Below are 24,611 nucleotides of genomic sequence, written 5' to 3'. Positions count from 1 at the left end.
TTAACCAATCCAAACTCCATGACGTTTTCCGTCATATTTCGGTAATGTCATATTTCGGTATTCGGCAGGGGTTTCTGAATGGCATCTCCCTAGCTGCAACAGCATGGACATTGACTTTTTATGCGAAGCCGTATAATAATCTTCCTCTTTCGCATGCATGACCTTGACGGTATCATGGTCGGGTGCGTATGAATTCACGCCACAAGAAAGGAAGTAAAATAACTCAGAAAATTTCAAGAGCAAGCTAGCCTCCCACAAAATCAATTTTGGACCTTACTGGATTACTTCTTGCGATTCGAGTATATATCGTTGGCTTAATACTACAAACCCGTATGTCATTTTTTGTCATTTTTAGAAAATTGCATTTGAAAGTTTGAACTGTAATAACTTTTTAATGATAAACCGTATAAAAATAAAATTTTCAGTGAATTTAGGAATTTTTATGTTATGTATATACATATATACCAAATTTTATTTCTGGGCATACAATTTTAAAGCTAAAATCTCAAATAATTTATTTCAGTTTTTCGTAATAAATAAGAAAACACATACATATTCTGAATTCTAAAACCCCATTCGGGAGATACTGGGTTGTTGGCAAAACATTCAGGTCATTTCTACACCATTAAAGCGACATACGGGGGTTCTAAGTGAAACATTAGAAGCAAAATTGACTAAGTGTAATAATTTTCGGCTAGAAACATAGCAACAATTCAAGTAAAAAATATCATTAACTTCTCCTACTGTGTAAAATATTTCACGTCTGTTTGAAAAATCAATGCTACCATCAAAATATATCTACATCAATTTTTCAAAAGTATGCACTTGTTATGTTACATGTTTATCAACCGTGGGTATCTGACGATGCATTTCTGTCACATACCTATGTTGCTATTATGTTTCAATTTTTGAATTAGAGTGTACATCAAGTAGATGCTTTTCGTGCTTTAGAAAACAGCGTTGAATCTGAATGTCCTGATAACATCTAGATGTAAACAAAGTGGTATTTTGTCGTCCATTCAAGAATATCTAATAACTATAACATCATGGATGATCAAAATGCAAACGGAAAAAAGGGTTCAGCTATATAGCCAATGAGTACCCTTTCAAAAAGTCTAAAAACTTGAAAATAAGAAGCTTTCGGGAAACAAAAAAATTATAGTAGTCATCGAGGCCGTCCGAAATGGTTATCATCCGAATAAATGTAGTATTTACATTTTTATCTATTCAAGACATTTACTATATAATTCAAAATGATGTAAGAGCTATAAAAACTAAATCACCAATAAATGTATATTACAGTCAGGTACTATACTATAATTATCTTTAAATAAATCACTAAAGGTTTTTCAAATATTTGGTTGTGATAAAGTAGGCAGTCATTACAGATGTGTCATGTATCACGTGGTACAAAATCAGAATGTTTGATTGGACGAGAAGTTACTGGAGTCTAGAATTAAAGTTTGATGTTAATAGCGAGTTACGGGTTTGTGGAATTGAAAATAAACATATTTATGTTAGTTCTACAACTACATAAGTATGTTCACTGTGAAGAGCTCACTGAGACGAAAAAAATGATATAAAAATCTCAATTTTGCCAAAAATCGAGTTACGGGGTTGTAGAATTAACCCGACGATATGTATAAAAATTCATCAAACAAAACAACAGTTTTATAACTGGTATGTTTGTTTGTTTACTTTTGTGTGCAGATTTAATTAAAAACGCGTGTCCATCGATACCTTATTTGTTTATTTACAAGTGTTTTAGCAGCCATACAACATATTTCCATTTCCATCGTTTAAATCAGTTTTTCTCTTGTTTTCATATTAAAGGCGAAAGAACGAGATGAGTGCAGGAGATACATGTATAGGATGTTTAGTCTTTGCGTTCATGCTAAGCCCTGTTATCCTACAGGGCGCCGGAAGGAACGGTTCGGACTGGCTCCCAGGAAAATCGTGCAGCACAATCGAACCCAAACTAGACTGCTGCCGGGTACAAGTAAATAATAACAGCTATCGCAACAGTACACCATGCAGTTCTCCATTCGTCCTCTCAGGTAGGTTTTGTCTAAATGTAAAACTTCTATAAATAACCCAAACTAGCCTGTTGCAGTGTGCAGACAAGTAGTTACAGCTATCGCAACAGTACACCGTGTAGTTCTCCATTCGGCCTCTCAGGTAGGTTTTATCTTAAAGTATAACAAGGGCAACATTGTCGCAAATACGCCCGTAACAAAAGCTTTGACAGAGATGTGGGCATTATAGATATACATACAGTAGATGATTATGTTCTGGGCAACTGGGCATATATTATGCTATCAAACTATTGTCTAAATGTTAAAAACTCGTGTTTGCCTTCTTCAAAGAATGAAACATAAATTTATTAATTAATTAAGCATATTTGTGTATTATAGACCTTGACTCTACTGCGTACAGACTTCATTCCGGTGCATTTTCGATCATGCTGCTGCCTTTTGTGTTTGCATGTTTTGAAATCTGGTTTACCAAAGACGGGGATAATGATATTGGTTGCTGCGGTGTCTGTGGTGGACTTTGCTTCTTACTTTATCCGGTTGCAGGTAATGTACCTCATATATACATATACACAATACAGGCACACTTCGAAACACAGTATTTGATAGAAACCGGAAACTTATATATATATATTGCTATCCATTACATCATAATGATTCGATAAGTATGATAAAGGACAAGTCAACGTCCGTTAGCTATACGAAATTGCATATAATTTAACTAAATATAAAAATGAGTATAGAACAGCAGGTTTTACAATAACTCTAATATGTGTAAATACAATTTGGAATCTTCTTATATAAATTTAGCCTCATTCATCAATACGCTACATTATACAGTTTGTATTGTATTACTATACATTGTATACAAGAAAAGCATTGATGCAAAGCATCAATCGGCGTCCAAGCAAGAAATGCAGCAGGTGCAGATGAACTAGTAGATATATGATGATAAACTGTTCAATGGTTCATTGGTTTTTACCAGAATTGTATATCATTTATGAATGAACGAACGAAAGACATTGTTCATTATTTATAAATTTGATTGGCATGCTAGAAATTAGAATATTACTTGTTATTTCTTTATGATTGTGATTATTAATAGCAACGGATATACATGTATACAATCATTTATAATCCATATGAGTAACGCATGATCAACACCACACTTGTGTAATTGTCCCTTATTATGTTATTGCTATTAGCGAAGACACTTTCTTAAGGTATCTGTTCAAACTTAGTAACAATATGACACTTGTTATATTACCATGTTGATCATGTTGAGCATAAATGTTTATTATACACTAATTGTAATATCTTTTTTAACAAAAAAAAATACAGATTTTATGAATATTGTTTTCTTTTCTTTTTTGTGTTTTATGCACTATTTTAATACTGAGTTTTTACGTTTACTATTATTTTAAGAATTCAATTGTCATAATGACCGACAATTATAAGTCAAAACTTAACTGGAAAAAGTCAGTAAATTATGGTTAATCTTTCAATATATAATATTGTTTATTCTAAAACCATATACATGTACATTTGTATTTTTCTTTATCATTTCTTAAATTATCAATCAATTGAATAATTCATAAAATCTGACTTGTAACTTTGAATAATTCCTCGGCATCTTTACTAAACACGAATAACAAATTAAATAAAATGTTTCAAAGTTGATAGTGTCATATTAATGCCATAAAAATGTACATTTTTTCTCAATTATTGTACATATTTATTGTTTTTATCTCATATAGATAAAATGAAACATGCGATTTGTGTTGTTGGTTTTTTTTTCGAATTGTATGTTTATGTATAATAATAAGCAATAATTTTGAGAGTTGATCTGTGTTTATTAATTATTGTAACCAAACTAATTAAGTGACAAACATTCATTTTGAAAAAAAGCTTATTTATCTGTAAAATATTTGTTCTGTTCTGTAACGGTATCAAACATCTACTCCAAAACCGGGAGAGACCGGACAATAAACGTGTGGTACTATTCGCCGGTCGTCAAAATAGACCAGGAGAGACCGGGAATTACCGACAGGAGTACATCCCTCTATAAATAGATTTTCGGAATATTTAGGTCATCAACTCATCATTCTATTTACAGCTTTCGGAATAACATACCATAATAATCCACTGTGTACTACAAAATGATAAATAAAAATACCTTGAAGAGCGCGATTTATTGACGGAAAAGGTTATTTAATTTGAAAATGTTTGCATTGCGAAATTCTCCAGTTCGCTATTCATTGTACATATCGCGACTAATTAATAATCAAGCACCCTCATACCGATCGGAATGATCGGCTTTTATTATGAACAACTATAAAAGGCTCGAGAAGTTGCTGTCGCCCTTTCACAAAATCTGATTTCATTCCATAAAAGGCGCCGCGCTTCGGCGCGGACGCCAATAACTGGTACATTGACTTACAACTAGCAATTAAATGAGCCGCATTATTATAGGTTTGCATGAACTTACTTTGACCGTAAAATATTAAAATTTTACATATTTCAGGTTTGATGAGTTTCATCGGATGCATGAAAGTTGTAGCGAAATTCTCTGGCTCCAGCTTTGGACAATCTTTTAAACTTAGTTTATCAGCTGGATTACTTGTGCTCGCAATAACCGGCATTCTCATATTCTTCATCTGTTACAACAGAAGAAAAAAAGTGAAGCGTCCAGCTGCCAACGATAGCCAAATGCAGACGTATGCTCCTGGCGGTGCTGGACCATATGACACTGGGCCTCCAACTGAGGTCCAGATTCAGACCGTCAGAAGAGAAGAAACCCACGTTGTACATGATGGCAACGGCTTCGTTATGTTTATGAAGAGTATCAACGTATTTCATTTAGTTACACATCACGAGTAGACTTATCAGCAAATTCAATCTATGTTATATGTATGCAAAGACACGTGCAATATGTGTCTGATGATATATGCCTGCTAAACAAAAGAAAGACTGTTTTGTTTTGAATTCACTAATACTTTACATTAAGAATGTATATATTGTTATAATTAAAATCAAAATGTGCACATAGCGACCAAATTGACTTATATATATATTCGAATTTCGGGAGGAAATGGTAGCATCCCGGGACCCGGAACATCCGGTCACCTATGTAGACAGCTTTTATCTAAGTCCTTTAAAGAATCAGTTATCCTATAACTTGTTTAGATCTATGAAATGCAGATAAAAATCGTTTCACTCTGAGTGAAATGTATGAAGCAGTTGTTGAAATACGTTAGGAATTTATCCATTATTATGTATACAACATTATGAAACATTTTTAATGGCCATTCTGAAGAAAGAAAAAATCATTTTGTGAGGCTTTATGTGTTAACCTGTGCCTTTAACAAAAAATACATTTTTGTCACAGCTTAAATAACTCATACGACCAGTGATACTAATTTTCTACGCTAATGCAAGATAAGAGGCAACTGCAAAATTAGTATATGAGACTCATCACACTTTTAGTACAGATTTCTAATATCTTTTTTTCTACTATTTAATTGAGTTATCTTATTTAGCATACTTTATATAAGACATCATAATCTACAAATGTAATAGAAACGAGTTAAGCTATATTCTTTGCTTTTTTAAAATACTGCATTAGATCTATAATTATTATTTTTATTTCCGTGAAAGATTTTGTGATATGGATACGAATGTTATATAACATTAAATGTACAATAAATGTTATGTTATCATTATATTATTTTTACCTATGTAACTTACAATAACAAGTTATAGCTAATGCATCTTGGGATTGCTCTATATCAAATATATTAGACAACCCGGATAGAAATAGATCTACATAACATATAATTGATCTGTTTTTGCTACTGATCGGAATCACATCACGAACAGCATATCATAATTTGTAGATGTATTTATATAGTGTCTGAAATTATTTTTTGTCCGGTAGGATCGCAGTACTTCTACAGGCACCTGACCAATTTAATTTTGTAATTATGTACTAATAATAATATAATTATAATAAGTAGTAAAATACAACCATATATCTATTCTCCTTACTTGTTCGACCATATCTTCAACGCTTTATAGATCTTCGCAACTTAATTACATCTGGATAATTATTATTAGCTCGACTATTCGATAAGAATAAGTAGAGCTATTGCAGTCACCCGAGCGTCGGCGTCGGCGTCTGCGTCTGCGTAACCACTTATGTTAAAGTTTTTGTAATAGTTCAAATATATTCAAATTCCATTGACATATGGCTTTGAAACTTTGCACACTTGTTCACTATCATGACCCCAACCTGTAGACAGGAGGAGGTAACTCTATCAAGCATTTTGACAGAATTATGCCCCTTTTTCGACTTAGAATTTACGTTAAAGTTTTTGTAGTACCTCAAATATTTTCAAAGTCCATTGACATATGGCTTTGAAAATTTGCACACTTGTTCACCATCATGACCCCAACCTGTAGACAGGAGGAGGTAACTCTATCAAGCATTTGACAGAATTATGCCCCTTTTTCGACTTAGAATTTATGTTAGAGTTTTTGTAATACCTTAGATATTTTCCAAGTCCATTGACATATGGCTTTGAAACTTTGCACACTTGTTCACCAACATGACCCCAACTTGTTGACAGGAGGAGGTAACTCTATCAAGCATTTTGACAGAATTATGCCCCTTTTTCGACTTAGAATTTATGTTAAAGTTTTTGTAATACCTCAAATATTTTCAAAGTTCATTGACATATGGCTTTGAAACTTTGCACACTTGTTCACAATCATTACCCTAACCTGTAAATAGGAGGAGGTAACTGTATCAAACATCGACAGCTCTTGTAATAATTATAAATCTAGATGTAGCCTAGATAAGATAAAGAAAAAATAACATTTTTACTTTAAGCGAAAATTTTGTAGATCTTTAGAAGTACGTCCTACTAGCATAATCTTATGCATTAAAATCAACATTATTAATTACTTAAAATTTATTTTTGCAGATTAATGCATTATTTAATCCGATATTACGGTGCTGAACAAGTAACAAATTAAGGTGTGTGTAGACTTGTATTTTTTATTGCTTTACATTCAAACATATAAACGTTGTTTATGTTTAAAATGTAGATTTTTTAAAAATACTATTAAGATTATCTAAGATTATATAGATCTAAAACTATCAGAACTTTCTGGGCTAGCTAGGAATCAATCTATAAATAGAATCCTAGATTAAATGTCTAGTCTACTGTAAGTTATTCTACACACATTAAACACGATTATTAGATCTACCTGTGTCAATGACAAATTTTTCAGTATGTTGATCAATACTTGTAGACCTAACGTTAACAATTATTTCGATCCATCATTCGCATGATCAGCTTTTTTCCAATTTTGTTTGCGAATGAAAAATGATTTTAATTTTCATATTCTTAACGTGTGTCACGTGGTTTCTTTTTATAGACATTTTTCGCAGAACGGCGATACAAGCGCTAAAATAAGTTTCCTAATATGGTCATGTTCATACTTTGCGCATGCGTAAATATAACGGTCGTAGTCAGGCGACAAGCAGCATCAGTCTCCGAAAGCTTCTCCATTGAGCAAGACGTTTCTTTTGTGATAAACGGAATAATATCTTTATTTCTAAAATGTGTGACGACGAAGTAGCTGCCTTAGTTATTGATAATGGCTCCGGTATGTGTAAAGCCGGATTCGCTGGGGACGACGCTCCACGAGCCGTCTTTCCTTCAATCGTCGGTCGACCAAGACATCAGGTTAGATCTTGTTGATTTTAAAATTAACCTTTAAAACTAAGCGTTTTGAAATTAAACTTTGAATTGTTTCTAAGAAATAGTGAAATTGTTAATGATGATATTTTTATATTTAAACACGTGTTGAAATTGCAATATCCTTGTATCTGGGCCACCTCATTTGCATAATGCCGCATTGGGCTTGCGTCTCATTTGCATTTAGCCGGTCCAACACGTGGTTCCGGTATTTGCTAATACAGAATAGATGGGCTTTTCTGTTGTCATGCACTCATTCAATTTGACAGCAAAATGTTAAGGAAAATTTAGAATCTAGATATATGCTACATGTCACAGTATTTCTTCTGCCATTTTGGGGGAGGGGATTTTTTCCTTGCCTATGAAAACTGGAGCAAGAAAACCAGGTGTCATCAGCTTTACACACAACACTGTACCATTGTGCTGTAGCAGCTGCAATCAAATATTCCCAACTGATTGAAGAGTCATTAAGGTTGATATTAAAAGTGTGAAGAGCCCTAGCTGCCTTTCATATTGTTTTTTTTCTTGAATTTGGATCATTTTTTTTTACAATTTCAACACTATTTGTGATTTTTATATGTGATTTATATTTGAAAAATCACCCCTAAGAATGATCTGAATTTTATTACTTGTACACGAGTCATGATTAAGTTTCCAATTTTCCTTTCTATATTCTTACATTACTATGTGGATAGTTGAAATGATTTACCCACAGTCTCCATTAAAAAAATAATGTAATTTTGCTTTTTAAGTATGGGGTTAAACCTATAATATATACTTTGTATACTAATGGATTAAGTCGCTAATTAAAAAAAAAAACAACATTTTCTTACACTTTTTTAATATCTACTTCAGGGTGTGATGGTTGGCATGGGACAGAAGGACAGCTATGTTGGTGATGAAGCCCAGAGCAAGAGAGGTATCCTTACTCTGAAATACCCTATTGAACACGGTATTGTCACCAACTGGGATGATATGGAAAAAATCTGGCATCATACTTTCTACAATGAACTTCGTGTTGCCCCAGAAGAACACCCAGTCTTGCTCACAGAAGCCCCACTCAATCCAAAGGCTAACCGTGAAAAGATGACCCAGATCATGTTCGAAACCTTCAACACTCCAGCTATGTATGTTGCTATCCAGGCTGTGCTGTCTCTGTATGCCTCTGGCCGTACCACAGGTATTGTCATGGACTCTGGTGATGGTGTATCACACACTGTACCCATCTATGAAGGTTACGCTCTTCCCCACGCCATCTTGAGATTGGATTTGGCTGGTAGAGATCTTACCGATTACTTGATGAAGATTTTGACAGAAAGAGGTTACTCTTTCACCACAACAGCTGAGAGAGAAATTGTTAGAGACATTAAAGAAAAATTGTGCTATGTAGCTTTGGATTTTGAACAAGAAATGCAGACAGCTGCATCATCTAGCTCATTGGAAAAGAGTTACGAACTCCCCGACGGTCAAGTTATCACCATTGGTAACGAACGATTCCGTTGCCCAGAGGCCATGTTCCAGCCATCTTTCCTTGGTATGGAATCTGCTGGTATCCATGAAACAACATACAACAGTATTATGAAGTGTGATGTTGATATCCGTAAAGACTTATATGCTAACACTGTGTTATCTGGTGGTTCAACTATGTACCCAGGTATCGCTGACAGAATGCAAAAGGAAATTGTAGCTCTAGCTCCATCAACCATGAAGATCAAAATTATTGCTCCACCAGAGAGAAAATACTCTGTATGGATCGGTGGTTCTATCCTTGCTTCTCTATCCACTTTCCAACAGATGTGGATCAGCAAACAGGAATACGATGAATCTGGCCCATCCATTGTCCACAGGAAATGCTTCTAAACTGAACTTAAGTTACTAAAGTTAAATCAGTTATCTTTTAACTTTCCATTGTGCCACGCATTTTTGTGTTCATCAAAGGAAAATTACTTGTTTCTAGTCATGGAGTTTTTACTGGCTGATGTAGCGATCTGACATACGGGTTTGGAGGAATTGGTGCTGCCAAAAGACTGTACATGCCATCTGTTTAACTGTTCATGTTTTTATTTACTGGATTTGCTGCAATGTTGTCTTTAAGGACAGATTTAAAGTTGCCTTTATGCCTATGAAAAAGATTACCAATTTCATTAAAAGAGATAAAATTATTGCTCTTTTTCTACAAATTTGTATACATGTACATCAATTAAAGCCAATGTCAACATGTAAATGTTACTTTGGTCTTGTATATAAAGAAAAAATGGAACTGAAAATTCAAGTGTTACGTTAATGTTGACCATATGTTCAACTTTATATTTCATAAGAATCTTCAAGAAATGTGCATCAAAAAAATATTCCTTATTTAAAGTCCATAATATTTAAGTTGTTAATCTCTTTATTTCAAGCGGAAAAAATGACAAAATAACAAAACTGTGCTTGAAACTCGGACTGACCGAGTTTTAGCACAGTTCTCGAAGATTATTTCGAAACATGTTCCATCTTAACATAGGCCGTTCCATTTTTGTTTTAACAAAACTCATGAACAAAAGTAAATATTCAAATGTTTTTTAGCTCACCTTAGCATATGCTCAGGGTGAGCTATTAGGATCACTCTTCGTCTGTCGTCCGTTGTCCATTCACACTTTTAAAACGACCTCTCTGAAACCATAAGGCAGATCATAATGAAACTTCACAGGGATGTTCCTTGTGTGAAGCCTTAACAAAGTTGTTCAAAGAATTCCATTCCATGCAGAACTCTGGTTGCCATGGCAACCAAAAGAAAAAACTTTAAATATCTTCTTCTAAAAAAAACCCAAAGAGCTAGAGCTTAGATATTTGGCATAAAACATCTTCTAGTGAGTGTCTACCAAGTTTGTTTAAATAAAAGCCCTGGGGTCAAAATTAACCCCGCCCCAGGGGGTCATTGATTTTCCCTATATGTATATTGTAAAAACTTAAAAAAAACTTCTTTTAAAGAACCCAAAGAGCTAGAGCTAAGATATTTAGCATGAAACATCTTCTAATGGGTGTCTACCAAGTTTGTTCAAATAAAAGCCCTGGGGTCAAAATTGGCCATGCCCCAGGGGGTCATTGATTTTTCCTATATGCATATAGTAAAAACTTTAAAAAAAATCTTCTTTTAAAGAACCCAAAGAGCTAGAGCTAAGATATTTAGCATTAAACATCTTCTAATGGGTGTCTACCAAGTTTGGTCAAATAAAAGCCCTGGGGTCAAAATTGGCCCCGCCCCAGGGGGTCATTGATTTTCCCTGTATGAATATAGTAAAAACTTAAAAATCTTCTTTTAAAGAACCCAAAGAGCTAGAGCTAAGATATTTAGCATGGAACATGTTCTAATGGATGTCTACCAAGTTTATTCAAATAAGAGCCCTGGGGTCAAAATTGGCCCTGCCCCGGGGGACATTGATTTTCCTTATATGTGTATAGCAAAAACTTAAAAATCTTCTTTGAAAAAACCCGAATAGCTAGAGTGTAGATATAAAGCATGAAACATCTTCTAGTAAGTATCTACAAAGATTGTTCAAATAAAAGCCTTTGGGTCAAAACTGGCCCTGCCCCAGGGGTGTCATTGTTTTTAAATATATGTGTTAAGAAAAAACTTAAAAAATCTTTTAAAAAACCCAACGAGCTAGACCTTAGATGTTTAGCATGAAACATCTTCTAATGGGTGTCTACTAAGTTTGTTCAAAAATAAAGCCCTGGGGTTTAAACTGGCCCTGCTCCGGGGGGGCCTATATATAGGTGAGTGACTTCAGGGCCATTATGGCCCTCTTGTTTATGACCAGTTCCTTCATTTTAAATGATTTAAAAGTTTAGAATCCTCTCAATTGTTCACATCAAAAGATCAAAGCAACCAAGTACATTGTACATATTAAGGCAACATGCTGAACAATGTAATGGTTTTAATGTTCTGGCCTTGCACTACATTCATACTTGACCTAATTTTGTTTAGTTACCTAATTCTACCTCTCGAGCTTTAATTTATGCATTGATCCTTGTAAATTGATATCCGACCTCTTGCTGAAATGAAATTTCCAAGTTGTTAACTGCTTTCCCACTAAGAACATTTAGCTGAAATTTAAGGTTAACTTAACATCGATCATTTCAAAATAGTCTAATTAAGTTCTCTTTATTTAAGAATCTATTTGGTAGAATAAGTATGAAGATGCACCCTGTTGAGACCGAGTTCAACCTGCTACACTGGTTTTCAGGTCAAAAGGGCATGTCACTGACCTTAAATTACAAAACATGAAACTAGCTATTTAATTTGTTATATGGACTAAAGTACTTGAAATATTGTTCATGTACATTGATAAGCTAAGCTCAGCTTGCCACACCCGGTCATCGAATTTAGCACTGGCCCATGGCCAGTGAAAATAAGTTTGGGCCAGTGAAAATTTTAAGAAAATTTAGTTAAGTAATTGGTAGAATAAATTCAAAACTGAAATTCGGGCTAATAAATTCAATATCTGAAAGTCATTGACTGCACACCGATTCAAAGGTTATGGTCACTAGGACCTGTACTGGCCAATAACTTTACAGAAAAACTTTTGTATGCAGATACACCTTGATGACATCTACCTGTTCTACTCACTTTAGGTGAAAGACAAAATGACCTATTACTTAATTTTTAGCTCTACTTTTTAAAAAAAAAAAAGAGCTATTGCTATAGCCCTGTTGCCGTTGCCATCCAAAAATATTTAACATTCAGTGGTATAAATGGCTCTAACTTTTGTTATTTGTGAATGCTAGACTCAATAATCCTTAGGCGAATACCAAATAAATAATGACCATTAATGGCTTTCAAAGTCAAATTAGTGAAATTCGCAACAGTTGGCCAAATCTTTAGCTCGACTATTCGATAAGAATAAGTAGAGCTATTGTAGTCACCCGAGCGTCGGCGAAAACACTTACGTTTTTGTAATACCTCAAATATTTTCAAAGTCCATAGACATCTGGTTTTGAAACTGCACATTTGTTCACCACCATAACCCCAACCTGTAGACTGGAAGAGATAACTGTATCAAGCATTTTGACAGAATTATGCCCCTTTTTCTACTTAGAATTTATGTTATAAGTTTTTGTAATACTTAAAATATTTTCAAAGTCCATTGACATATGATTTTGAAAATTTGCACACTTGTTCACCATCATTACCCTAACCTGTAGACAGGAGGAGGTAACTGTATCAAGCATTTTCATTTTGACAGAATTATACCCCTTTTATAACTTGGAATTTACGTTTCAAGTTTTTGTAACACCTGGAATATTTTTAAAGTTCATTGACATATGGCTTTGAAACTTTGCACACTTGTTTACCATCATGACTTCAATCTGTAGACAGGAGGCGGTAACTCTATGAAGCATTTTGACAGGATAATGCCCCTTTTTCAACTTGGAATTTACATTTAGGTTTGCATACCACCTCAGATATTTTCATATTCTATTTAAATTTTAGACTCTTCTTTGAGAGCATAATAGGACTCTCTCCAAGGCCTTTAACTGTAACATGGATTTATCAGGGAAACTTTTCCCTTTTAATTACCTTTACTTTTAAGGTAAAATTTTTAAAAAAATTTCAATAAGTTGACATTTTTATGGATTGATTTTTAAAACCCTTTTGAATAAACCTTGAACGTCAAAAAATAAAATTCCAAAAAATTTTTTTCAAACTGTTTTTTTCTGGGTCTTTTTCTTTACTCAATGTGTTTGAAAAAAAAGAAGTAAAAAAGTTTCAGCTTTGCCCCCATTTTGGTTTGGTTTGTCCCTTTTTGGGTTTAAAAGTTTTTTTTAATGGGCAATTTAAGTTTTTTTAAAGGGGGAAATTTAACTTAAAATATTAAACTAAAAACTAACTTTTGAAATTTGCCCATTTTTTTGGGATGGGAAAGGTTCTGTTTCTTAAAACCCTTTTTTTAAAATTTTTTTTGGGTAAAAAGGCCCCAAGGTCTTTCTACCTTTTTTTTAAACTTTTAAAAACAATACTCTCTTTTTTTAAAAGAAAAAATTCCCAATTTTAAAAAAAATTTAAAAAAAAACCAAAAATTTTTAAAAAAAAAGGAAATAAAAATTTTTGGGAAAAAAAACTTTCCGCCTTCCTTCTTTTTTTTTGGGAATTTTTCTTTGCCCCCCAAATTAATTTTGGGTTGACTAAAAATTTTAAAGGGGGCCTCATTGACATTTCCAATTTGATGACCGAACCTTTCTTTTAACTTTTTTTTTTGAAAAACCCTTTAATTTTTTTAAAATGACTTGCACAGATGTGAAACATAATGAATTTTTGAGGTTATGAACAAAAACTTTACTAAAATACCTGTCCCTTAATTTAAATCCCTTATTTTACAAAAAACCGGGGTAAAATTAATATCTACTTAAATAAAGCTCCATTTTAAACTTTGTTAGAATTTGGTCAGAATGGGGGTGAATCGGGTTTTTGATTCATGGAATGTTTTTTTTAAAAATTTCCCCCATTTCCCCGGGCCAAAATTGGCTAAAATTTGGGCCAAAATTAAAAGGGTAAGGGATCAAAATTCCCTGGGCAAACCAAATTTTCCTAAACTTTCCCCTTTTGCTTTATCCCCTTTTTTATGATAGCCCTTTCCAAAAAATTACCAAAAAGGGTTTCGGGGTCTTTTTTGAAAAAAAGGGGAAACCACCCCAAAAAATTTAAGGCTTTAACAATAAAATTTATTCACCCATTTCCCAATTGCAACATTGTTCAATTCTGTAGTTTATAGTTATATTATAAATGGGAAATTTAATGTTTCTGATAATATTGTAAGGGACAAAAAGAATCGACGTGCAGATTTTTTTTAGTTTTAAAAAAAACACAATTATATGATTTCAGAGTTTTTTCCCCTTTATAAATTATAAAAAGTCAAAATTTGTTGATTTTCCCCGGGGAAAAAATTTTTTTTCTCTGTGGTTTTTATTTCCCCGATTGATTAAAAAATTTAAACATAACCCAAAAACAATTGCAACATAAGCATATATAAATATATCCTACCCTTTTGAACCCTTTTCACTCCCAATATTATCAAATTTAATAAGCCCCCAAAAATTTTGTTTTTAAAATTTGGGGAGCCCCAGGGGATAAAAAATTTTTTTAAAAAATTCTTAATAAGGAAACTTTAAAAGGGAACAAATTTGCAAAGGGTAAAAAAAAAATAAAACCCAAATTAAATAAACAACCCGATTTGAAATTTTAAGGGCCTTTTTTGATGGGGGATGGATTTTTTTAGTGAAAAGCTTTTTAAACGTTTTTCCCACTTTTGTTTTTTTTCTTTTTTGGACAAAAAAAATGTTTTTTTTTTTGAAAAAAAAAAAAGGGAGTGGCCTGAAAATTTCCCCAAAGTTACTGATTCAAAATTAAATTTTTTTCGGGCCCTGTCTTGTCAAAAAAACCCTTTGGAGTTTTTAATTTTTCCCAAAAATTTTTGTTGGGCTTAAACCCCTTAAAATTTTAAAAAGGAAACGGGAAAAAGGGGACGCAGGGCCCTTTGGCTTTGATAAAATTTTTCCAAAACCGGGGGGTTTGTTTCTTTTTTTTGGGAAAACCCATTATTTTGGGTTTGTGATAACCGGTCATTCATCTCAATTTTTTAAATTTCGTTTGGGCAATGTTTTTGGTGCCCCAAAAGTCCTTTTTTAAATTTAAAAATAGATGTCACGGGCGCATTTTTTAAATATGCGTTATTAAGGTTTAAATTTTAAAAAAACTGAAAGCAAGGAGGGCCCTGGTCATTTCTTGGGAAAAAAAAAAAGGGGAAAGCATAAACGAAAAAAAATTTTAAATGAAACCCGAATAAACGCCAAAATAGACGAGAAAAGTCCAAACTTTGGGGAAAACCACGCACTTCCTCGTTTCGGGGTTTTTCAAAAAAAAATGCTTTAAAGGGGGCCCTTTTATTGATGAGTACATGTTTTTGAAAATTAAAAAAATATTTCCTTTCAATCAAATTTTTTTAATATTTTGCGCACAAAATAAGTTAGGTTTTTTCATTTTTTTTACCCCACATCATTAAAAAAAAAATTTTTTTAAAATTTTAAAAAATCATCCCCTTCTTTCAAAAAAAAACCTAATAAAAATTTTCCCTTTTAATTTAAGTTTTTAATTTTTGGTAATTACCCCCAAAAAATTTACTTTTATGTAAAAACCTTTCCCCGGATTCCCCTTTTTAATCCCCCTTTTCATGTGTTTTGTTAGGCTTGTTTAATAAAAGTATGCCTTTTTTTCCGTTGTGAAAAAATACCCTTGGTTAATTTAAATTCTTAAAACCGGGAAAATTGATACTTTAAATTTTCATAAAGGGCTAATTTGTTTTAAATTACTTGTTTAGAAAAATCTTAAACGAAGATCTATATACAGTAGTAGGCGTATATTAAGCTAGTCCCTACGAAATTATGTCGGCTGCACTAAATTTATGACCTACCTTGATACAACTGAATGAATTGTACAACTATTGAACAGGTTGAGAGATAAATAAAAACTGTTTACAAATTCATATCCTTCCTTTCCATGGATTAAGGTTTTAAAAATATATTTTGAATGTGCGTGTGTGTGTTTTTTTTCTGCACTGCACCTTTAAAAGATTACGTTTTAGAGTGTTTACGAGTTATGGAAATGATTCAGTTTTTGGGTCGCCACACAAGGGGATTGATTCCTGATAAAAGTCATTAAAAGATCAAAAATGTTAAATTGCCGATATTATATAAAAAAAAGAGTTAAAATATCTAAAATCGGATACATATATGTAGTCTTCGAAACCTCTTTTCACATATGTAAGCTATTTTTGGTTTGATCTTTAATTTTGCAAAAAACTATTCTGTTTTTTTTCATAAGAGTTTTGGGGGATCCCCATCATATAAGTCATATCGAATTAAATTTTAATTATAAAAAAAATTTATCAAGATAACTAAAAACCCTTTTAAAAATCGTGTCAAAATAAAAAAAATTTCCCCCTTTAAATGAAAATACATTTTTCTGAATTAAAACTTTCCTTTCCTCAATGACTATTTTTCTCTTTAATTTAATGTTATATGTTAAGGGCGATGTTCAAATAGTATAAAAATGTAATTGATTAAAATTTCAAAAGTTTAAAATAAATTCCTTAAATTTTTGTTTTAATTTAAACAATGTTTGGGCCCCTTTTATCACCCTTAATTTTTTTTTGATTTTAAAGTTTGTAAACGTTCTTTTTATAAGTTTTTATAATAGTTTTATGTTTCACGGCTGCTGGGCGATTTATATAAAAACTTTTTTCTCTTTTCTTTTATTATAAATTTTGTGGATATATATTCCTGAAAGGTTATATTTGGGCGTTTATAAACGGTTTTTTTGCCCAAATAACGCTCGCTTATTTGGCCCCGGGTTAAAATAATTTTCCCAAAATAACGTTTATATAGGGGGCCATATAACCCGGGGAAAAAAATTTAAAAATAATAATTTTGCCCCAATTTTTTAGGGAGGCAATAAAATTTTTAGGAAAAAATTCTATAAACCAAAAACCCGGAAATTTGGGAAACGAAGGGGGTCTCTATTACTTTTTAAATGGGTTTAAATTTTTGATCCCGGGGTGTGGAAGGTAATTCATATTTAAAAAAAATTTAACAATGTCTTTGGGGCTAAAATTTTCACTGATATTAAAACAAATTTTTTAAAAGATATATTCTGTTTTTTGGTAAAATTGAAAACCCAAAAAATTGGTTAACATGCATTCCTTATTAAACCCTCAACATGGAAAACCAAAAAAGGTAATTTAATTAAAGTGCATTTTTGTTTCGTAACTTACCTTTTAAGGTAGGATTTCGCCGCTGAATTTTGGCAAGAGGGTGTTGTTGAGAATTACGTAGGTGTCAGATATAAAATGTGAAGTATGGATCGGGAGAGGGTATATGACCATAAAAGGTTTGTAAAATAGAGTAAACAATACCTTTAAAGTTAATGATAGGTATGTAATAAATAAATGCAAATAAACTAATCAATATGTCAACCTGGGTCAACTTAGCACTGAACATATATGGGCATTTTTACGTGTAATGGTAATTTAAATATATAGTATATATAGCTATGACCACGCCCTCCAATGAACGTTTAGTTTTGACAGTGTACCCCGGGGTCATTTTTCAACCAAAATTTTTCCCAAATTAAAAGTTTAAGAAAAGGAAGTAAATTTTTTTTAACCAAAATTGTCAACGAAGTAATCTAGGCGGACAAATATGTAAACATTACACCTGATAAAGGCGAACTTGTCTAAATACCACCGAATGATACATATTTATCGTAAAGATAGACTATCCTTGATTAACCCCTTCAAACAATACTATTTTCTCATGAATTAGGATTGAACTGAAAAATGCATACCGTTGAAAAAATTCATCATTAGTATGCAGCTATAGAACTCATGGTTTGGGTTTTAGTTTAAACAGCTACAAGCGGTTTTTCGTCATGAAATATTAGAGAAAAAAAAGTTTGAATACGTTTTCTTTGAAATTTTTCAAAATGTTTTAAAATAATTTGATGTTTAAAACTGAATACATGTATGTTAACCCTTTCGAAATTTTGTTTAAAAAGTTTTTGGGCCCCGTGCATGGTCAGACGCACAAGCCCCTTAAAAACCCCCAAAAAATTTTAAAAATGGACCGTTCCCAAAAAAAAAAGCTGCAAAGTTTGGGGCCAAATTTAGAAATTAATTAAAATTTTATTAAACAACAATAAAATAATTTTATTAAAATTTTAATAATAGTTGTAAAAATTTAAAGTTTTCATTTTTTAAAGCATGGCAATGCCCCTGAACATACACATGGTTTTAAAAAAAAAATTAAAAATTCCGCAAATTTGCCGATAAGTTTTTTTAAGGTTTTTTGCACAGCTTCTATATTTTAAAAAACCTGTTTCAGTGGCCGGGAAAAAAATTTTAATTTCCCCGATCCATTTTTGTATAAAAGTTTCATCTGAATATTCTAAAGTTTGGTTTAAAATAAGGGGAAATTAAATTTTTGTGTAAAACCCCAATTCCAAAAAAAAAAAAAAAAAAAAGAAAAAATTCTATACTTTGGTTAACCCCAAAATTTTACTAATATACTCTATAGAAACACCCCTGTTTTGATCTTTTTTATTTTTTCCTTTAATGAAAAAATGCAAGACAATTTTTAAAAATTTCTTTAAATGTCAAATATTTATTTTGCCAAGATGAATTTATTAGATCTAGGGCTGTTCAAATACCAAATACACCCGGCTGTCAAATTTGTACGTCCCATAAAGTATCAAAATAACGTTACTTCGACAAAAATCGTATTTTTTTCATACTTTTCGAACATATTAATCATTAAAACCTTTTTCCCAAACGTTTGTAATCTAAAAAATTTGGGCTTTTAAAACCCAGCCCCAAATTTAATTTGGGGCAGATTTAATAACTTTTTTAATAATTTTTTGGTCTATGATAGACTGTCAGTTATTCAACAATAGCTCATAAAACATAAAAAACCCCAAACAAAAACAAAATCCCCGGTCAGGGTCAAATATTTTCCCCGCGAGTCCAAAAATCTTCAGTACAAAATTATATTTTCGAAAACAAACTTCGAACGTACAATTGGGATTTTGGCCTTTAATTTTTCCGCTTTTTCAAGGGGAAAAAAATTTTCCCGGGTTTTTTTTAACTTAGTGGCAATATACAGTATAGTTATTCGGTTTTATCTTCCTGATTAATTTAATAAATAGGCCTACAGTGATATCTGCGTTTGCTGTGAATGTCAAAATTAGCATGGTTCTTTGTTTTAATATAAAATATCGCCACAATACATATTTTACACATCCCATTTCCCACAACATTTTCGAAAAAAATTTTAAATATATCCCTTTTTTGTTTTTTAAACATTTTAAAGTCAGAAAAAAGGGCAAAAAATTTAACCATAGCTGAATAAAATAGTTTAAAAATGGTTTGTTAAAACAAAAAATGAAATATGAAAATGTGTAAAAAGTTAAAAAGCATTTCAAACGTTTCTTTTGAATTTTGCGTTTTCCAAAACATTAAAACATTTTGGGTAAAAGTGCCATCCTATGATGGGCCCTACATTGTTATCTTTAATATCATAAATTGCTAAAAAAATAACACATATTGTTTTCTTTCTATGAAAAATTTGACAAATTTAGTCATTTTAAGGATTCTTATAAAATTTTATCATAAAAATTTTTTCGTTCAAAGCATCATATACCCCCAAAAACCCCCGCCTAATTAAATTTTTTTACGTTTCTAAAAATCCCTGTACCATTAAAGTTTCATCATCACACTCATTTCTTTTTTAATTTTATACATGTGTAGTCCTACCTCCCCCGTAAAATTTTAAATCACTTTAACAATTTGGAGACCGACGCTTTTTTCCAGCTATCCCAAAATATGGTAAAAAAATGAATCGCACTGCGAAAGTAAAATGATAAGGGGTATATTGATCGCAAAAATATAAAATAACGGTTGACGGTGAAACGATCATTTTATTTTTAAATTTTGAAATAAAACACTTTTTTTTGTGGGAAAATATCTTATAAAAATTAAAAAGTGTAAAAGGGGGGGTACCCGCTCTTTTTTATCACAAGGGAAATCGGGTATGTCCCAAACGGGGGGGGGAATTTCCCGGAGATGATCCCCCAAGGGGCCGTTTTTCCCCTCAATTGGGAACCCCCGGGCACGGTTTAGTAAAATTTTTTAAACAAATTTTTTAAAATTTTTAAGTTCTTTTTCCCCCTATTTTCATTAAAATTTAAAAAACAAAACGCCCCCAAAAACATTTTTGTTTTGCCCTTTCAAAAAAGACACGCCCCTTTAAAAAAAATGATTTCAAGCTTTTTAAAATTGATTTTTAATATATGCCACACCTTGATGTCGGAACGATAAATACTTATATGTCTGCCTTATACACTTTCATATGATACTGCTTTGAAAAGACACGTAAATAATATAAATTTTATATCAATTTGATTAAGTATAGATTTTTCATTCATATAAATTTTATTTATCCATATAAGCGGCCCTCATTTACATGTTGCCGGTTGCCTTGGGCGCATGCCAATATCTGACTAATCAAGACAGCGAACGACTCTACGCCCATTCTCAATAAAATAAAGCATTTGTGGTTGAAAAATATTAAAAATTTGATGTTGTCATTGTGTCATTTTTTATCGCTGAAGTAAAAGTTTAGGGTAGTTTTGCAAGTTTGCCAGAAATATTTTGAACAAGAACTATGTACTATAACAGGATGGCATTTATTTCGTGTAATGACACTGTATTTCTTCCGTAAACGTAGATTTCAGATTCTAGATAAAGTATAGTATTGGCCTGCATATTAATAACAAATGTCTGTAAAATATATCAAAATCTGTAAATTTCTATCTAGAGGGACTTCTAAACCCAGGAAAATTCAAAGAAGTTGGGGTACCTTGCTAATTTTCAGTCAATTTTTCAAAGTTCGAAATATTCGTAGAAAGCAAAAAAAAGTCAATTTTTGAAAATAATTATTTTATGCCTTCATTCAAGGATATATATCAATAATATAATATATGAGAGGTCGAATGCATACACAAATTTTGTATTTTCATTTTTTTTTCTTCAAAATATCCAACTTTCCACTTTTTTAATATTTTGGAAAATTTTAGTACTAAACAGTTCGAATATTTATCCCCATATAGGGTGTCACGTATGTTTCATTTTATTCAAATGCAAGTAAATATTGAGAAAACAATTTTACTTTTTGTAAAATAATAATTTATATGTATGGATATTATTTTAACATTATTATATATAGAATGAAATACGGCCAGTAAGCTCTTTGCAGAAACGAATTAGTTGTTGCTGAGAACATCAATATCTTGTAATATATTTTTAACATTTCTGCTGGTACATCAACATATTATTAACATATCTTTCCTTTGTAAAAACAATTTTGTTGTCTTCTACATCTAATACAAGGTAACCGTTAATAACAGGCATGCTTATCCCAACTTTATCTTTAATTTCAAAAAATTGTTGAATTGTAAGTTGGAGCTAACGTATGTTTCACACTCGCTTATTTAATGAACTTTATCACGGAATTTAAACTTACATGTAAAATCGACTTTTTTTTATTTAGATATCAAATGCACATCATTCTATTGTCATAAAAATGCGATTTTTATGTTTTTATATATGCATGTGTGTAAAACAATATAAAGTCTGTTTGATAAAAGTAACGTTTGTTTCACTGTGGGTTACTTAAACAAAGTAAAACACGACCAAAGTTAACAAAATTTACTTACTAATGTCAATAGAACTTAATGTTGACGTTATACGTGCTTTCTGACTGTTCAATTTCCCTTTTGATAAACTTACTTTAAACAGTTGATAACGTATGTTTCTGTAACGTATGTTTTCATTTTTTACATTGAAAAGTGGGTTAAAAATGACGCAAGACTGTTTAAGCCGCCATAATTTGTGGTTAAATATCAGAGTAACACACATGTTAATTTTCATTCTTGTTTGGATCTTCTTTGAATGGATTTGGCTCTTAAATAATGGTAACGTATGTTTTCTTTTTAAAGTGCTGTTGAAAAGATTTGAATAAAAAATGAAATTTCCGAAAATAGAATGATATTTGAGAGGCTGCAAGCTTATTTTTACTTATAATTATATATATGCTGTTTATTAAGCATTGCATCGATTCAATTATGTAATTGGGGTTCACTTCTTATTGTTTTAGGTTTGTCACTATTTATTTATATGCATTTGGCGACATTTGATCATTCCATTATACCAATGAGATTTTAACAGTCAAATATAATTTTTACAATAATCAAAGTGCATATACACACAGCAATGACTAATTGCACATGTTTCGTTTATTCTGGAACTTATTTTTCTGAAACCAATTTCAAAGTTGAAAATTCTAGGTGGCGACAGTAACGTATGTTACATTTTAGGGCATTAATGGTACTTGTAAAAGAAAAATTACAGATAGAAATGTAAAACTGAGAGTGTCCCTATTAGACAAAGTGGCAGCCACCTTTCTAACGACATTTTGACCTCAAGAAAAACCTTCGTATAAGAGCTACCCAGTGGAACATCAAATGCTGTGTTTTATTGAGAATGAGCGTCTAGGCCTTTTCCCACGACACAATGTCGTATTATCTATATCGCCTTTAAAAAAATGAAAATGAAATAATTTAAAAAACATTCTCTTGTACCGTTTTATTATCTTCTTCAGGGTGTGATGGTTGGTATGGGACAGAAGGACAGCTATGTCGGTGATGAAGCCCAGAGCAAGAGAGGTATCCTAACTCTGAAATACCCAATTGAACACGGTATTGTCACCAACTGGGATGATATGGAAAAAATCTGGCATCATACTTTCTACAATGAACTTCGTGTTGCCCCAGAAGAACACCCAGTCTTGCTCACAGAAGCCCCACTCAATCCAAAGGCTAACCGTGAAAAGATGACCCAGATCATGTTCGAGACCTTCAACACCCCAGCTATGTATGTTGCTATCCAGGCTGTGCTGTCTCTGTATGCCTCTGGTCGTACCACAGGTATTGTCATGGACTCTGGTGATGGTGTATCACACACTGTACCCATCTATGAAGGTTACGCCCTTCCCCACGCCATCTTGAGATTGGATTTGGCTGGTAGAGATCTTACCGATTACTTGATGAAGATTTTGACAGAAAGAGGTTACTCTTTCACCACAACAGCTGAGAGAGAAATTGTTAGAGACATTAAAGAAAAATTGTGCTATGTAGCTTTGGATTTTGAACAAGAAATGGCAACAGCTGCATCATCTAGTTCATTGGAAAAGAGTTACGAACTTCCCGACGGTCAAGTTATCACCATTGGTAACGAACGATTCCGTTGCCCAGAGGCCATGTTCCAGCCATCTTTCCTTGGTATGGAATCTGCTGGTATCCATGAAACAACATACAACAGTATTATGAAGTGTGATGTTGATATCCGTAAAGACTTGTATGCTAACACCGTGTTATCTGGTGGTTCAACTATGTACCCAGGTATTGCCGACAGAATGCAGAAAGAAATCACTGCCCTGGCTCCATCAACCATGAAGATCAAAATTATTGCTCCACCAGAGAGGAAATACTCTGTATGGATCGGTGGCTCTATCCTTGCTTCTCTATCCACTTTCCAGCAGATGTGGATCAGCAAACAGGAATACGACGAGGCAGGACCATCCATCGTCCACAGGAAATGCTTCTAAACTGGACAATCTTGATGACGTCAGAGTTACATTATGTCGCATATTTTTGTGTTCACTATTTGTCATCATCTTAATTAATTTCAGCTGCATAGTATGTATTAAAACTTGTGATCCTTTATATTGTTATATATGAACATTTACACTTTGAGACTTTCTCAATGGGTCGGATTATGATCTGTATTTTATAGGTTATTTTTCTATGAAAAAAAAGTAAAAAATCTTTGAAATAAAAATTGTAAAACTACTTGCTTGTTTTTTCTTTAATCTTAATGGTATGTTGTATGCTTTCAAAAAACCTGTTCCCTTGAAATTTCTCTGACAGTACTGTGTAGAAAAAGATAATTGTCCTTACAAGTTAGCAGACGACAATATCATGGTAAAATGATTGAAAGATATACATCGGTATATTGTTCTATAGCTGTATAAATAGATGAATAATGAAAAATTGTTGACACATATTTGCGACTTCGCCCGTTTTAAGCAGCCGATTTGGCCTTTTCCTTGAAGGGCTGCTCAAGACTGGTTGAACTGTTTATCGGTCGTATATTAAAATGAAATAACT

At 32.3% G+C, this 24,611-nt stretch overlaps 2 protein-coding genes across 3 annotated transcripts; both read left to right on the top strand.

Moving 5' to 3' along the window:
* The first annotated feature begins 170 nt into the window (after window positions 1-170).
* On the top strand, window positions 171-6,059 carry LOC132734778 (uncharacterized). 2 transcript variants are annotated; one of them, XM_060721623.1, is made up of 4 exons: window positions 171-330; window positions 1,834-2,057; window positions 2,415-2,579; window positions 4,558-6,059. In XM_060721623.1, exons 2-4 carry the CDS (start codon window positions 1,847-1,849, stop codon window positions 4,911-4,913), a joined length of 732 nt encoding a protein of 243 aa, XP_060577606.1. In that variant the 5' UTR covers window positions 171-330; window positions 1,834-1,846; the 3' UTR covers window positions 4,914-6,059. The 2 variants fall into 2 exon arrangements, with proteins under 2 accessions (XP_060577606.1, XP_060577607.1); XM_060721624.1 differs by lacking the exon at window positions 171-330 and adding an exon at window positions 1,526-1,680.
* Window positions 6,060-7,576: 1,517 nt separating this feature from the next.
* On the top strand, window positions 7,577-24,293 carry LOC132734781 (actin-1-like). Its single transcript, XM_060721629.1, has 3 exons — window positions 7,577-7,786; window positions 8,654-9,398; window positions 23,313-24,293. Exons 1-3 carry the CDS (start codon window positions 7,661-7,663, stop codon window positions 24,047-24,049), a joined length of 1,608 nt encoding a protein of 535 aa, XP_060577612.1. The 5' UTR covers window positions 7,577-7,660; the 3' UTR covers window positions 24,050-24,293.
* Window positions 24,294-24,611: the final 318 nt, after the last annotated feature.

The sequence above is a fragment of the Ruditapes philippinarum genome, unplaced genomic scaffold, assembly GCF_026571515.1.
Source record: "Ruditapes philippinarum isolate M1 unplaced genomic scaffold, ASM2657151v2 ctg748_1_1_1_1, whole genome shotgun sequence".
NCBI classification, from domain to species: domain Eukaryota; kingdom Metazoa; phylum Mollusca; class Bivalvia; order Venerida; family Veneridae; genus Ruditapes; species Ruditapes philippinarum.
Note: the sequence above shows the minus strand (reverse complement) of the source record. Positions and strands in the feature narration are given on the sequence as shown.

Bases quoted from the DNA above. Each gene is read 5' to 3' on its own strand.
- LOC132734778 (XM_060721623.1), top strand. From the start codon at position 1,847: ATGAGTGCAGGAGATACATGTATAGGATGTTTAGTCTTTGCGTTCATG. The intron at 2,058-2,414 runs GTAGGTTTTGTC...TGTGTATTATAG, and splicing joins TTCTCCATTCGTCCTCTCAG to ACCTTGACTCTACTGCGTAC. The intron at 2,580-4,557 runs GTAATGTACCTC...TACATATTTCAG, and splicing joins CTTACTTTATCCGGTTGCAG to GTTTGATGAGTTTCATCGGA.
- LOC132734781 (XM_060721629.1), top strand. From the start codon at position 7,661: ATGTGTGACGACGAAGTAGCTGCCTTAGTTATTGATAATGGCTCCGGT. The intron at 7,787-8,653 runs GTTAGATCTTGT...TATCTACTTCAG, and splicing joins TCGGTCGACCAAGACATCAG to GGTGTGATGGTTGGCATGGG. The intron at 9,399-23,312 runs GTAAAGACTTAT...TCAACACCCCAG, and splicing joins GAAGTGTGATGTTGATATCC to CTATGTATGTTGCTATCCAG.